The sequence below is a fragment of the Pogona vitticeps genome, chromosome ZW-PAR (assembly GCF_051106095.1).
Source record: "Pogona vitticeps strain Pit_001003342236 chromosome ZW-PAR, PviZW2.1, whole genome shotgun sequence".
Taxonomy (NCBI): domain Eukaryota; kingdom Metazoa; phylum Chordata; class Lepidosauria; order Squamata; family Agamidae; genus Pogona; species Pogona vitticeps.
Genome location: NC_135800.1, coordinates 2499613 through 2514182, shown reverse-complemented (window position 1 = coordinate 2514182; position 14570 = coordinate 2499613). Strand labels below are relative to the sequence as shown.

General features: G+C 43.4%; 1 protein-coding gene across 2 annotated transcripts in view; it reads right to left on the bottom strand.

Moving 5' to 3' along the window:
- NTNG2 (netrin G2) overlaps positions 1–14570 on the bottom strand; it is a 79039-nt gene that overhangs the window by 48025 nt on the left and 16444 nt on the right. For both annotated transcript variants that reach the window (XM_072985051.2, XM_078382761.1), the window contains exon 3: positions 3209–3852. In XM_072985051.2, coding sequence (XP_072841152.2) covers positions 3209–3852 — 644 coding nt within the window. The remainder of the gene's footprint in view (positions 1–3208; positions 3853–14570) is intronic.

Here is a 14570-nt window from a genome sequence, read left to right as displayed (position 1 = left end):
TAAGCAAAATCAAGCTGAGAGGGAGTAAATGGTCCAGTATTGCCCACCTGGTGCCTTCCATTTGACTCGTATAAAATGCTGTTTTATGTGCAATAATAATTCAGTTTTTCTCTGTGCATAGCAAATCTTAACTATTAAACCAGGGAATGTGGAGCAATATTTTGACTACCCAGCTCATTGGGGAGGGGGGAAACAATGTGTAGCCTGTATAATTTAAAAAATTGTAAACCACACAGAGAGTGTGTTAAGGTCTAGGAGGTGGTATATAAGCAGCAATTTTTTTTGCTGTGGGCTCCCATAATTCCTCAGCATTGGATACACTAGTTAGAGATGATGAAAGATGCAGGAGAAAAGCATCTGTACAGGACTACGCATGTCCAGCCTTGATTTACGTGGACTGCAAGCATTTCATTGCAGAAACTGTCCAGCACCATGGACAGCAGCCATGGTCTGTCAATAGTAACCTCTCTTCTCGAGTTGCCTGCACATTGGCTGATCTAAAAGTATTATCTGTTTTTATTCTGCAGGCCTTTGATGCCAATGGGCCTCTTCCTTACAATACTACAGCCTTCCAACCAGGTTGAGCAAACTGATAGAGGCCTCCCTGCAAATTCAGTCACTCCTGCCATTTTAGCTGCGCAGAAAGCACTTACTCTGCGTGTAAAAGGATGGCTGTGGTTCTAGAAACACAGGTAGACGCCTTGTGCCAAACCAGAACAGTGTTGCTGACTCTGGCTGGAAGCAGTTCTCCAGGGTTTCAGGCTAGCCCTACCAAGGAGATGCCAGGAATTGAACAAGGGAGCTTCTGTAGCAAGAATAGCACGTAGTCTACCGTTGACCTGCACCTCAACGGCATTGGACTCAATGGCCCCTTCCAACTCAATTATTCTATGATCCTATGGGGGGGGCAGAGGAAAGAGGAGACACCACCAATCAGAGCTGTGTATGCTTGCCATTCCATACAGCATGGTCTATAGAACAATAGCCATCTTTCGGATGTCCATCTTTTGGAGACAACAAGACAACAAATAACAACAGTAAAGAAGAGCTACCTCAGGAAGGCCAATAGACTCCAACCACTGGTCACAAGTTACCTCTGGATGGCATAAGGCCAACTCTTAATGCCAGCCTTCGCAGGTTTGATATGGGAGAGAGTAAACTTATTATTACCAGTGTCTGGCAATGTTACTTTTAAGGGGACTGCAATTTCTAGAACGCCTACAGAATGTGATTTTGGGAGTCATAATTCCTGAAAAGTTAAAACTTCCAAGCTCTCTGAGCACCAAAGGATGAAATACATCACCAAGATTATTTTAAAGGAAAAAAGGGCAGTGATTCAAATAAAAACTGCTTATTTCTGCCCTTCTTGCTATCTTTCTGTGTCTAACTCAAACACAAATGGAATGCACACAAACCATATAGGGAAGCAGCTATAGTTTTTCTACCTTGTTTTGGGGGGTTTCTTTTGCTCCCAGTCTAAGCTGAGAGTTGCGTTGTGACCCAAGCTGAGGTCGTTAACACAACATATGGTACAGAATGGAGACGTGGAAAACTAAAACCGGAAATTGGGCAAGAAAGGAGGGGGAATACCCAAAGGATTCTGCTTCCCAAATGTCCTCGTCGTATGTCTGAACCCAGATGGGCTTCACATCTTGGGGAATGAATAATGCAAATGGCATTTCTCCATGGAAACTGGTCTATGAGGCTGACAGCTTCCTGTATGCCCCAGCGTTGCATATCTTTATTCCTCCTTCTGGTTGTGGGGCCATCTCTACCACCATTCAAGAGAGTGGAGCATTATGGAAGGCAGCTGATATAGGGTGTCATGAAAAGGCAGCCACTTGAGAGTTATTAATTTATTGGGGGGGGATTTGCTCCCAAGGAAAAAGAGAAAAGCATTTGTGGGGTGTTCTGTTTGAGGAGCCTTGGTCTGTCTGAAGTACTGTCTCTCTGCGGAAGGCTAGCCCTGCCATTCAGCAGAACAAAGCTGCCTCGGGCAGTAAATGCTGGCAAGAGACAATATGTTGGCAGCAAAAGCTGAATGTCTTATGTGATTCACCCGAGGCTGGGAACTCCAGTTTTGTAGGGCTAATTAGTCTATTTGGGGATTTAATCCTAATTCCTGAGGAACCAGCTGCTGAATCCATTTCGGGTGTAGGTCTGGCACCTTGGATATTTCCTTTTGAAGTCTGGCCTATAGCTCTGAGCCGATTCACCACTCCCGTCAACATGAGGTCCCCAGCCTTTACTGGTGTGTCTTATTTGAACCTTGGAAGCTAACTTGCAGCTGAGTCCCCCTCAGGGCGGGGCCCTAGAAGCGCACTTCCGGGACGCATCGCACCAACGAACAAAACACCATCATTTGACTTTCATTGGAAGATTATGACTTTGCATCCCAATTTGGAGGATAAAAAATGCAGAGTTAAAAATGAAAATATCTCCCCTGGGACAGTAATTCGATTCAGCGATCGTCTCTTGTCAGAGCAGTCTCCAGCTGCATGCCAGGAGAACAGCCGATCAAGGCATTACAGTGCATCCTTGTGTGTGTGTGTGTGTGTGTGTGTGAGAGAGAGAGAGAGAGAGCAAGTGTGTGTGTGTGTGTGTTTGTAGCAACACTAGCAGTTCCAAAAAAGAAAGGAGGTTAGCTGAAGGTAACATAATTCTTGTTTTCTCTTGTTTTCAAGATGGGAAGAGGGGTGGGGGAGAGAGAGTTTTTTTGATTTAAATGCTGCTTCTAGTTTTTATTCTTCCACCCATGGACACTTATAGTTTCCCATGCCTATGAAATACAGAGTTCTCTCATGCTATGTAAAGGGCCCTCTCCTTTTTCTAGGTCCTTTTTTCCCCCTCTGCAAATGCCTGGTGGACAGGTCTTTCCAGAATGCCCAATAAACAGCTCACCAGAACCTATTTTGTAGAATAGGGTAGAAAAAGCATAGAAAGAAATTAGGAGAGCAGAAAGAAAGAAAAGCAGGGAAGGAAGAGACATCTGTGTTAGTCTGTTATCCTAATGAAGTAGACTGTGCCAATCAATTTAGTGGCCTCACAACCCGAGAAGATTCTTTTGTTGTTGCGGGCCACAGTTGCACATACTGGAGACCTCTTTGGACATAGGTTTTGACTATTTCCCTCTCCTTAAATAACTCCCAGTCTTCCCATTCCAAGATGAACAATGGACCTGAAACAACACAACGGTAGCTCGGATTACCTGCCCGTGACTTCAATGTTGGAGACGGCGTAGAAGTACTTGTACAAGTTCTCCCTCTGCACGTAGGTGCCACCGAGCGCTGGCCTCAAGAGCCTGAGCCGCAGGTCTGTCACCGTGAAGAAGTCCTTGAGGCCTTTGGCACTTTCCAGCCGTGTATAAAGATTGTCCATGTTCTTGAGCTCGGGCCCAGCAAAAATGGCAAAACGATCCCTTACCTCGAAGCGGACATTCTTCTCTTTCTTGGACCCAACCCACCGAGAGTAGTCCTCCGTGCAAATTACCCTGTTGGCACTGGTGGCGGAAAGATCTCGGACCCGCCGTGCTTGCATGCCAAAGGCTTCGTTGCAATCATCGGCGTAGTACTGATACGGGTGCCAAGTCCTCCCGTTGTCCAAGGACTTCTCCAGCATCATCATGGTGGGGCGCCCGTACTCAAACGTTATGACAATGTCATCTGTCAACTCGATGCTCTTGTTCCAAGAGAGGGTGATGTTGGCCACCAAAGGCTCCGGGTAGCGGCTCCACGTCACGCTCTGCCAGTAGGTGGCCAAGCCTTCGTCTTCCTTGTCAAACATGAGCTTCGGGGGGTGAGCTAAGTCAGGATTAGAAGCGTCGCACTCGTCGCTGCACAAGTAGGGGTTTTCCTGAAAGGAGAGGAAGAATAACAGGAGAAGAAAGGGACCACAGAGCACCAGAGTGAAAAAGGCATCAACCTGCAGTGCAAGGCTCTAGCAGACTCTGGTCCAGAGGGAGAAATCATCTCATTTCACAGTGAAGCCTCGAAGGTCCTCAGACCTGGGGCCCAATCACTCTCTTTCCTGGCCCGGTACCAACTTATGACATGCCAGTCCCAAGCAAACCTTTGAATCCCTCATCCCATAGATATAATCTCATAGTACCACACTAGGCATAGTTTGAGCTTCAGTCACACCAAGGGCAAGCTGGGTCTAATAGACATTGGCAGTCCAGGGGAAAAAATACAGAGAAATACTCTCTGCTTCCCTCTTGTGGCCAGATTTGATACTGCAACTCAGAAATATCCTTCAAAGACAAACGCAAACATCCCTTGCCACATATAATTAAAAACAGAACAAAACCTGAAAAACTATGTCTAATTGAATCTGAAGGATGTGAAAGAAGGTCCACAAACTCTGATACCGCCATCTCCCCATCATGGTGGGCTGGTGACCCTGGTTCCACTGAAATGCAAGGTCTGGAAGGTTCCATTGAGCTGGTCGTTATGCATGGCTCCCCTGACAGTAATTTTTTGGACCACAACTCCCAGAATCCCTTGGACAGCATGGAAATGCTCATCCCAACTATGAAATTCCGGGAAGTATACTGGACTTGTTGTTCACACAGATAAATTCACAGGCCCTTGAGCCATTCAGAGTTTCTCTTTGTGAAACCCACTTGAGTTCTACAATCTCTGTCAGCTCCCATGAATTTATTTTCTTCTTGTAAACTGCTATGCTTGGTCTGTTAACAAGGAGGGCAAGGCCTCTTATTCAAGTTGATCAAAGCACATCTCTCTCTCTCTCTCTCTCTCTCTCTCTCTCTCTCTTTTTGGTAGCTAACCCCCTCACAACAATATATTTTAAGTGAAATTACATTATTAATAGCTAAGCTGTGGAATATTTTATAGAAAGCAGACATCTGCTCCAGACAATAAAAGCTGCAGGAGATAGCTTAGGAAAACTCCACAGCCCTCAACCTATTCTCCTTGCCAGGAAAACAGGCAAACAACAACAGAAACCTTATTTCAACAACGGCAACAACAACACCACATGCACACACTCTCCACACCAATCACGTGTAACTGCATGTTCTCATGGGGGTAAGAAGAAAGAGCTGTGCAACTATGGGCAATAACTGTGTGGGACCAGAGAGAAGACAGATGGGCTTCAAAATGGCTCAGCTGATCCTTTTTACTGGGGCCCACTTATCTGGAGGAGTGCAGATGCTCCAACTGTTTCTGTTTATCGGGAATTATTCCCTACTCCATAGTCCCTGTGTCCTTGTTTTGCCTTTCATGAAAACAGTGTTAGGGTGTGCATGCTTGTGCACGAAAATGTCACAGGGAGAAAGCTTGCTAATGGAGCCCATGCCTTGTTTGCTAAAGGTCCAGGGCTCAATCCCAGCTTTGGCTGAAATTCTAGAGATACCCCGCCAATCAATGTCATGCATCCTAGCAAAATAACTTCTAATCTCCGACAAAAAATGGTGGCACGCTGAGAAATCCCTTCAAAGAAATGGGAACCGGTCAGCTTCCCTGCTCTGACATCTCCAGGCGCTGCCTCTGAGTGGGTGCCTGTGGGAAGAGGCTGGGCTTTGAAGCTCCAAACACCTGTTTGGCCATTAAACAAACCGGCACGAACCGCCAAGCCAGCAGGTTGATGCCCATCTCTACAAGGAGCTGACTGTAGGAGGTCCTGGCCTTGAACGGATTCCATGCCCAGACCTCAGACTGCTGCCAGCCTCCCTGTCTCCTTTTGCACTTCAGGAGTCTTAAAGACCTTGCCGCGCTCTTGAGAGCGCCTTATGCCTCCGCTTGGGTGTCCTAAGACCCTGCTGCTCTCCTCTGGCTTAAAGATTACCCGATTAGTTCATAAAGTCCCTGTTTTGCTGAGGACAACAGCAAAGTGCTTACGTGGGCTTACACAGTTTCCTTCAAATCCTGGAAGAGGATGCGGAGAAGACCGACCACATCAGCAGTTATTTACTTTTTTACGGGAACAGTGATCCTATATGTAAACATAGAAGTATGTAGATAGTTCTGTGTTTGTGTACATATGTGCATGTATACACACGCACACACACATATGCAATACATTGATCATGAAGGCGAGAATTTGCAGCTACATTTAGAGTGAGCATGACAAGCCGGGATAAGCAATGGGTGCTGCTTAGCTTCTTTACTGTCCCATCCCCCACCTCAATCCTCAAATAAATTTGTCCAGGGCAGAAACTCACACCCAGGAGACATGGGTGATGCATAAATCTCTAACCTTGCTGTCACTCACCCCCTCCCCACGTCCACCACCCCCCTCCTTCTGACCTGACCTGTAGAGTCCACCAAACAGCCGAAGCTCCAAGGAGCAGATGGTCAGGAGCGCTAATGAATTAGTCTATGTATTTACCCCGTCTATTCCTGCTGTGGAACAGTCTTAATAAACAGCAGCCATAATAAATAAACCTTATGACCCATAGAAGTGCTCTGTATTTCTCTCTCACACACACACACATACATACACACAGAGACACACACAAAAACATGTGTATTCAGTAGGGTTCTAATATTACATTTGTAAAAGCTGCTGTTTCACTGGAATAATTTGTCATCACTTTTAAGCAGTCTAGTGTACGTATCTTTTAAAGTATCCACATATGTATATGCGCTTGCAGAGAGATTCTTCATTCTGCTGTGTCCAGTTTTTCCTTTATTGCTTCCTTACGCTCAGCCAACTTCCTGAACTAATCCGAGGATTATTGAGGGGGCTAAGGGCCAGCCATACAGTGTTCCCTATCCCACATTCATTACACAAGAGTGCATTATACAGCTTTTGTACCTTATTTGGACCCATTTAATACATTGTCAACTGAGTTGTTAAACATATGCTGCTTACATCACAACTAAGCTATTAGGAAGCTTGGATTTTTATTTTATTTTTAAGTTTACTTCAACTGGAATTTATTTGCTTCAATACTCAGAGACACTGGTACGAATAAGAATGAAAGGTTTTACATTACTTGCAGTTTTTATATAAAAACAAATCATAATATGTGAAAATGTTAACTTATGACATTACTGAGTTTAACTGGTCAGTTAGATTCATTACTGTCTATCTGACTATTGAACACCTTGTTCCAACGGTTCGCTTCTGACTCCATAACAAATATACCAACAGAATGCTAACTAAAGTGTGACCAGAAAAAAAAGGCATGAAAAACCCCTGAGGTAGAGAGCAAACAATTGGCTACCCCCTATATACCAAATACCTAGGACAAAGTTTATAGCAATTTTGCTAAAGGATATATTGGATAAAAGTGACCAAAATACAAGCATCTATATGTTATCTGACGTTAACAAGGCAGTAACAGAGTGGTGAGATTTGCAGTGGCTATCCAGAATTTAAGGAAGGAGTATCTGAAGACCCACATGATTCATTGCAATGACTTATTTTTTATTGAAATTTTATGTGCATTTTAATCTTTTTATAATCTGTTGTTAACCTAGCATTTTGGTGAATGTGCATATTTGTATTCTTAGTTTTGAATCTGTTAGCATTGTATTTGCTCAATTGATACCTTGCTCATGTATATATTATTATTTTATGTTTTAATCTGGTGGAGGTTGAATGACCAAAGTGGTCAAAGGACCAATAAAATATGTAATATTGGCTGCTACGGACTTGAGTGACAAGCAACCCCAGTACAGAAAGATCCCTCCCATCCAAAATCTCTTGAAGACATCATAGGAGGGTGCAATATATCCAGCAGTTTCTGATTTAATTGGCATGATTTAAAGGAACAGCCAAGGTTTAAGAGCATCCGACCATAACACAGAAGATCCCTTTCAACTGAGATACGCATATATGATGATAGATTGATTGATAGATAGCTTTTTGCTTTCCGAGCTAAATTATGTCGTTGGGTTTGACAAAAGGACAGGATGATGTCATGAACTCAAAATAACATCTGTCAGTAATTACATTTCATGCTCCAGGGCCTAAATTGATAACCTGACACGACAATCAGGATGGAACTCCCATTGAACTGGAGATATTTGCCGACAATTAATTTTCGCTCCATTTACAAGTTTAGGGAGAGGGTGCCGCCATAATTAATTTAGAGTGATTACTGCTAATAGCTGGTAAGCGGTAAAACATGAGCACAGAGGCTATCAAACACCAGGGAGAAGGGGGGGGAAGAGAGAGATCACTATACTAAATATATACTTCCTCCTTTCATGTTATTGAATGGCTCAATGGCTTATGTATCTGGTCACCAAATCAGAGGTTGGGAGTTTGATTCCCCACTATGTCTTCTGTCAGCCTGTGTGGCCTTGGGCAAACTGCACAGTCCCAAGATATCCCCAGAAGAAGGGAAGGGTCAACCACTACTGAGTATTTTTTTTAACTTAGAAAACCCTGAAAAGGGTCGCCATAAGTCAGAATTGACTTGACAAGTCATTATTATTATTATTATTATTATTATTATTATTATTATTATTATTATTATTATTATTATTATTATTATTATTATTATTATTATTATTATTATTATTATTATTATTATTATTAATATTAATATTAATGCTTTAAAAAGGGCAAGAAAGAAAGGGGGAGATCTCCACACTTCTTTCTTCGTCAACCCCACAAATAACGTACCAAATCCATGATAAGCGATGTGGACGTTTACATATTCTCTTCAGAAGTACACACAATTGAGTCGGCTGATGACAGGAAAGAAGAGACCAGTGGCTTTGTTTGCAATGGCATATTAAGTGACCAACACAACAAAGGTCATCCGAGGTATGAAGGGTTACTAATCACACTCCCAAATTGTCTGCTTCCTCAGGGCACTCCTGAGATCTGTAGCAGAGCACACCATTTAAAAGACCTGGAAAATTCCTTGGCATCTCTTTAAAGCTGCAATGGACTCTTTTTTTGGTAGGAAAGTGGTAATGTTGATATTATTTAAAAACATCCTTCCAGCCATCCACAAATATGAAAACCCTATTCAGCCATTTCTCTGAAGGCATGGAACAGGGTGATAGTCATGATGGGGACACAGGCATGCATGCAGACCTCAACCCCATGCTCTCCCTAAGAGGTACCTCAACAGATGCCTGAATATAGTTGTTCCTGAATGCAGTTGTTTAAAGACAAGTCTGGGTTCATGGTTTATATTCTGGCTCTGCTTTGCAAAACTTCCTACTCCATAAACTGGAGGCAATTTCACTGGGCCACCCAACCCCTAGGATTGCCTTATTTGCCAACAGGCGTTTGGGGGCGGGGGGAAAAAGAAGCATATTTTATTCTTGTTCTTATTTAGACCTGACTGCAATATTCTGCAGTTGACATTTAGTCCACCTCCTGCATCTCCTTTTTTCGTTGCACCACTTGCAAAGGGGTGGGGGGGAAGTGTTCTCACCAAAAAAGCCATTTCCTGTTTATCGGTAAGAAAGGTCAGCTCTGCAATCAATTTTTAAGACTATGGAAAGAGGGACCCAAGATCAGAGAGGCTAAATTCTGCATCTTTCCGTTTATCCTCCCACTTTGTGGTTTGGAGCTATCGATTACTTTACTCCCCCCACGTTTTTTCTTTGTTTATTGCCTTCAAACCAAGGGGGTCCTTTAAGTCCAAGGTCATGGTGGCAAGGGAAGATTTGGTCAGGAGGTTCCTTCCTGGTTGCTAGGAATCAAGAGAAGGAGACACCACGGAACAAAATAGGTCTTCGTCATCCTAAAAGCTGAGGTATGCTTAGTCAGACCTCCTTTGATTGTTCTTACCTTCCCTTCTTTTGCCTTGGCCCAAACCAAAGAGGATTTACTTCTGTGAACATGATGTTCATGATACTCTTTCTCGGTTCTCTCTAAGGAATAGACACAGCCATTGTTTCTTACTGCATCATACTTTTTTCCCCATCTAGTCCAGTATTATCTATTTTGACTGGATAGTAGATGGGAGACCACCAAGGAATACAATCTATAGGAAGGGCAAGGAAAAAGACCAGACCAGCAGGGAATACTGTACAAGAGGTCTTTAGATAGAAAGAGGATAGGAAATAATCTAGGCTGAAACCCTCAGGAACTGCTGGCAGTCGGAGTTGATAAGACTGGAATAGATGCAACAAGGACTTCCGTCGGTGTAGGGCAGCTTCACATATTGCCATGTTCTTCCATTAATGCAATTTTACTTCTGCTGGAAGATTTTCTGAAAACCTGATTACAAGATCACATGAACCGCTGGGTTCCCCACTGTGCCTCCTTTGCGGTTCTAACAGGATGATGATGATGATGATACTTTGGGTTCACACCAATTCTTAGCTCCAACTAGAGGAGCCCCATGGTACGAACAGGACTTCACCCACCTGTTCAACAACCACGGACGTTCAAAGGATTCAGGGCAACAACAATGCATGCAGCATCGGCTCAAAATATTTTGCTGCCCCCATTTTCAACCTGGTAATAATATTTGTCCTGTATATTAGAAGATTATAGTATTAAGAGGAAAGGAGACAGAGGCAGGCGAAAATGCATCTGAATAAGCCGGGGAAGGAGTGTACTGGAAAGGTTTAGTTTAGGGAGTCAGCAGCTGGTGGATGCTGGGCATACCATCTGCAGTCCTATCCAGTTACCAGTCATCAGAGAGGTGGAGGGAGTAGAAATTTGGATGAGAAGCAGCTGTCACAATGGAATATAGTGGGACGTGGAGAGGGCTTACGGCTCTGTCTTTGTCTGCTTCTCCACCTCCTTGTATCAGCAGACCTCTGACAAAATTAATTGTCGATCAGGGATTTACCACTTAGCGATGTCCTCGAGGGCGCCTTATGTTATCATTCCTGTTGTTTACAAAGAGGATGTATTTTTTTTAAACCCACCATCGAATGTTGTGTTTTTTTCCCTCTCCTTTTTAAAAAAAATGTTGCCTCCAAAACACAATCATGTCAGCTCTTTAAGGTCCTGTGATAATATACTGCTTTATGCTGACCTTTCTCTCCATCTTAAAAATGATCTATCACCTGACATACCATATCAAAATGTTATTAATATACCCAGATGTCGACAGTGTTTCTGGGAAAGCGATGCCCATTTTCTCTGGGAGAAAAAAAACCCCAAGAAATAAAACAACCAGCAGCCCTCCTGTGGACTTTTTGGTGTCTCTAAGAGCTGGGACATAAAGAGGGTGACGGTGATTTACGTGAGAGGGGGAAATGTCACTGTGATAAATGCTGAACCTTACTGGGGCAATTTACATTTTAAATTTTATCTTCCCAAAGAGTGTGTTTGGGGGGGAAATGGCCAGGCGTATTGAGAACAGCATTTCTCTCTGGCGTCCTAAATTCCCTGCAGAGAGGCAGATTATACAGCAGTAGGGTAAGGGGTTAATGTCGTTCTGGGCTGAAAACTGTGTTCCTAAGAAGATTATCCTCTTCTTTGCAACGGGGTGGGCCTTTCTGAGCACTACAACACAGTGCACTAGAGAGTCATTTTTGAGAAGCTGTTTCTTCCCAAACCGGTAATCGCCTCGCCATCTGATGCACCCTCACCTCCACCGTAGCATCCCTCTCCTCCTCCCTTGGAATGACCTCACGTCACCTCTTTGCCCACCTTAGGCATAGCTGATCCTCTTAGGACAATTTCCAGTAAGGGGCAAGAAGGACAGAAACAACCCCTCCTTGGCAAATTTGATCGGAGCTGACAACGTGACCTGCAGGCCATTCCTATGCTTGTTCACTAACTTTGGGGGCAGGGAGATTGGCAAATCTTTTGGGTCCGAGTGCAACTCTTTGGGACTTTTGAGTCCCAAGCCCCAACTGTGTCTGTGAATTTCATTGTATGGGTATACTGTGCATATACTTACAATGACAATAAATTAAATTAAAATTAACTGCAAGTCCCTATTAAAAACAAGCATTTCTCCCCCCCCACCCAGAAAAAAGGGAGGGGTAGGTGGATTCGTGAGTCAAGTCCAAGGAATTAGAAAAAAAAATAACAGCCAAGTTGAGTTATCCGTATGACTTAAGTCCAACTTGGTAGCCAGTCTCCCGAGACTTGAGTTCCCATCCCTGCTTTTGGGAAGCTTGGCTCCAGCCTGTGGCGAAACGTGGCCCGCCGTGGAGCCCCCCACTGACGAACAAGGCTACCATCTTAACTACTCAACAAATAACCAGGAAGGTCAACTGCGGCCAAAGAAAACTTTGTGTCTTTCCTTTTCCGTGCCCCCGAATCCCTGCCCCTGCTTAAAAACATATCGGAAACAGCAGTATAATACTGAAATCCTGAAAAGGTGACATCCCCAGCTCAAATCTCACTTCAGCTTCAGGGTCATTTGCCAGGATTAAGGCAAGCACAAGGCTGCCTTAATGCTCCAGCTGTAATATGGGGATAATAATAATACCAGCCTACCTTACATGATTTAAAGATTGCTTTTTATATATATTTGCATTTGCTTGAATTCTTAAACTGCTGTTGTATGGGGAGTTGTTCTAAATTTTTTTTCTCATTTTTCTGCTACTATTGAGGGTCATCTGAGACTACCGCTCACACATTTCTGTGTGTGAGTTACTGCTGTAGCTACTTAACAGTTGCCAATCACCCCCACGCATTGTGAACAGACGGGAGGCCTGGGTGCAAAAACAACCCCACAACTCAACAATAATAGAAGCATTAGGGTGAAATGAACAACTCCCCCCATCCACCCACCCACAAGGACACATTTTCAGTTTTTCCAGTGGAGAAAAATTTGGAAACACGGGGGGAAAGAACCCCGACGAAACTTTTAAAATGAGTGAAATGCTCTTTAAAACAAGGCTTTATTCACTCAAAATGCCAGAAATTGTGTAGTATGAACAATTGTATGTAAGACAGTCTAAGGAACTAAGAGAAGGATCATTTGTGTGCATACTGTAAACATACGTCATGCATCAAACAGGTATTGTCATCTTCATGATAAAATAAATAAATAACTTTCAATAATAATAATAATAAATAAATTACTGTACCTCAAAAATCTTTGGTCAGGTCTGACAGAATTATATATCCATGGTGTAAAAATGGATCTGCTTGTAAATGTGAGAGGGGCTCAAAAGCAGAGCTTGGAAACAATTGAGTTACTGACTGAAAGTAATGAGTCACTATTAAAAAGTTACTTTCCCAGATTTCAATGCATATTAAGGCAGCTTCTAATTTCTTTGGGTCTCTCTTTTTTTGCAAAATGATTTTTTTCTCCAAGACACCTAGAGAAGAGCCATTCATGGTCCTGGTGGAGGGTGCAGGGTTCACAGTAAAAGCTGTGGATACTCAGAGTACTGTATGGCTTTATGTTGAGATGGTCCCTTCCCAGCTCTGCACTTCTAAGAATATTATTGTATTATTATAAGTAAATGGTGAACTGCAGCTCCTTGAAGCCTGCAGAAGAGGAAATAGACTGTTTGCTGGGGAGTTATTTTGATGGTGGAACTTGAGGGAATCTGGAAGGGCCAGGGACTTCAAAAACAACCTAGGGGAGCGCCATGTGGCCCCCAGGATCACATTCCCTCTGCCCATCCTATACAGTAGCTTCAATGACAAGAAAAGCACGTAAGAGTAAAAGCTGTACCCAGCCAATCCTTTATTAGCCTTCCATAAGCTCTGTTCCTAAGCAGGCCGATCAGGAGAGAAAGGAACTCAACAACAGCAATGAGCCCTACGGGGTAAAATGCATTATCGATTCAGGAAATCAGGAAATGCTTAGGATGTTGGAAAAGTGTCCTGTTCTTTAAAAGCTTTGTGTGCCTCCAAAGCTTGATCACTGCAGCCCTTGTGGGGTGAGCAAGAGAGAGAGAGAGAGAGGACTCATTCGGCTGCTAACATAAATATTTTATTATGTTAAAAAAATAAAAATAAAACACAGGGCCTGGATAATTTGAGCACGGCCAGAGGAGAAGGCGGCTGTTTGTGAGAGAGGGGGCAGGGTAGCAGTGGACAGCAAAGAATACATGGAGGACTCCTGAAACGAATGTCAGGAGACTCCATTTCCCAGAGAAATCAAGTCTTGGCTTGAAACAGGTGATGGCTCCTATTACTAGTGCACTCTGAGCCATAAGGATTTGTTGTATCGGGATGAGAGGATGACAGATTTGCCCAATCGCCTGCCTTCGCTGACTGCTGGACCACATCTGATGATGTAACATATTTTGAAGCCCCCCGGGGTAATAGAGAACATCACCTATCAGAGGCTCCTTTGAATGCCTGAAGACCCTCTTCCACGACTGCACTCTATGGGGGCAACATCAAATTCATTTGCATCTCTTCCTCTGATCCGCTTTTTGTAAGATCTCGCCTGATGATCAGGATCTGAAGATCTTGAAAGCTTCTGTGTACCTTTCAAGTCTTCCAAACCCAGGTATGTATGATACGAACCAGGATTATGGGTTTTATTTTTCTTCTAATTTCACTTGAGTTCCTTACTGGGAAAAACAAGACAAAACAAAAATCGAATCCACCTCCAAAAAGCATGCTAGCTCACAAGAGATGATTCATGACCTGGAAATGCACCGAAGAGTGTGGTTCAATGTAACAAAGTTGATTCTAAATGTCAGCTTGTGGATTCATCTCATTAATATATATTACATGGCTGCATGATTCCAAATAGG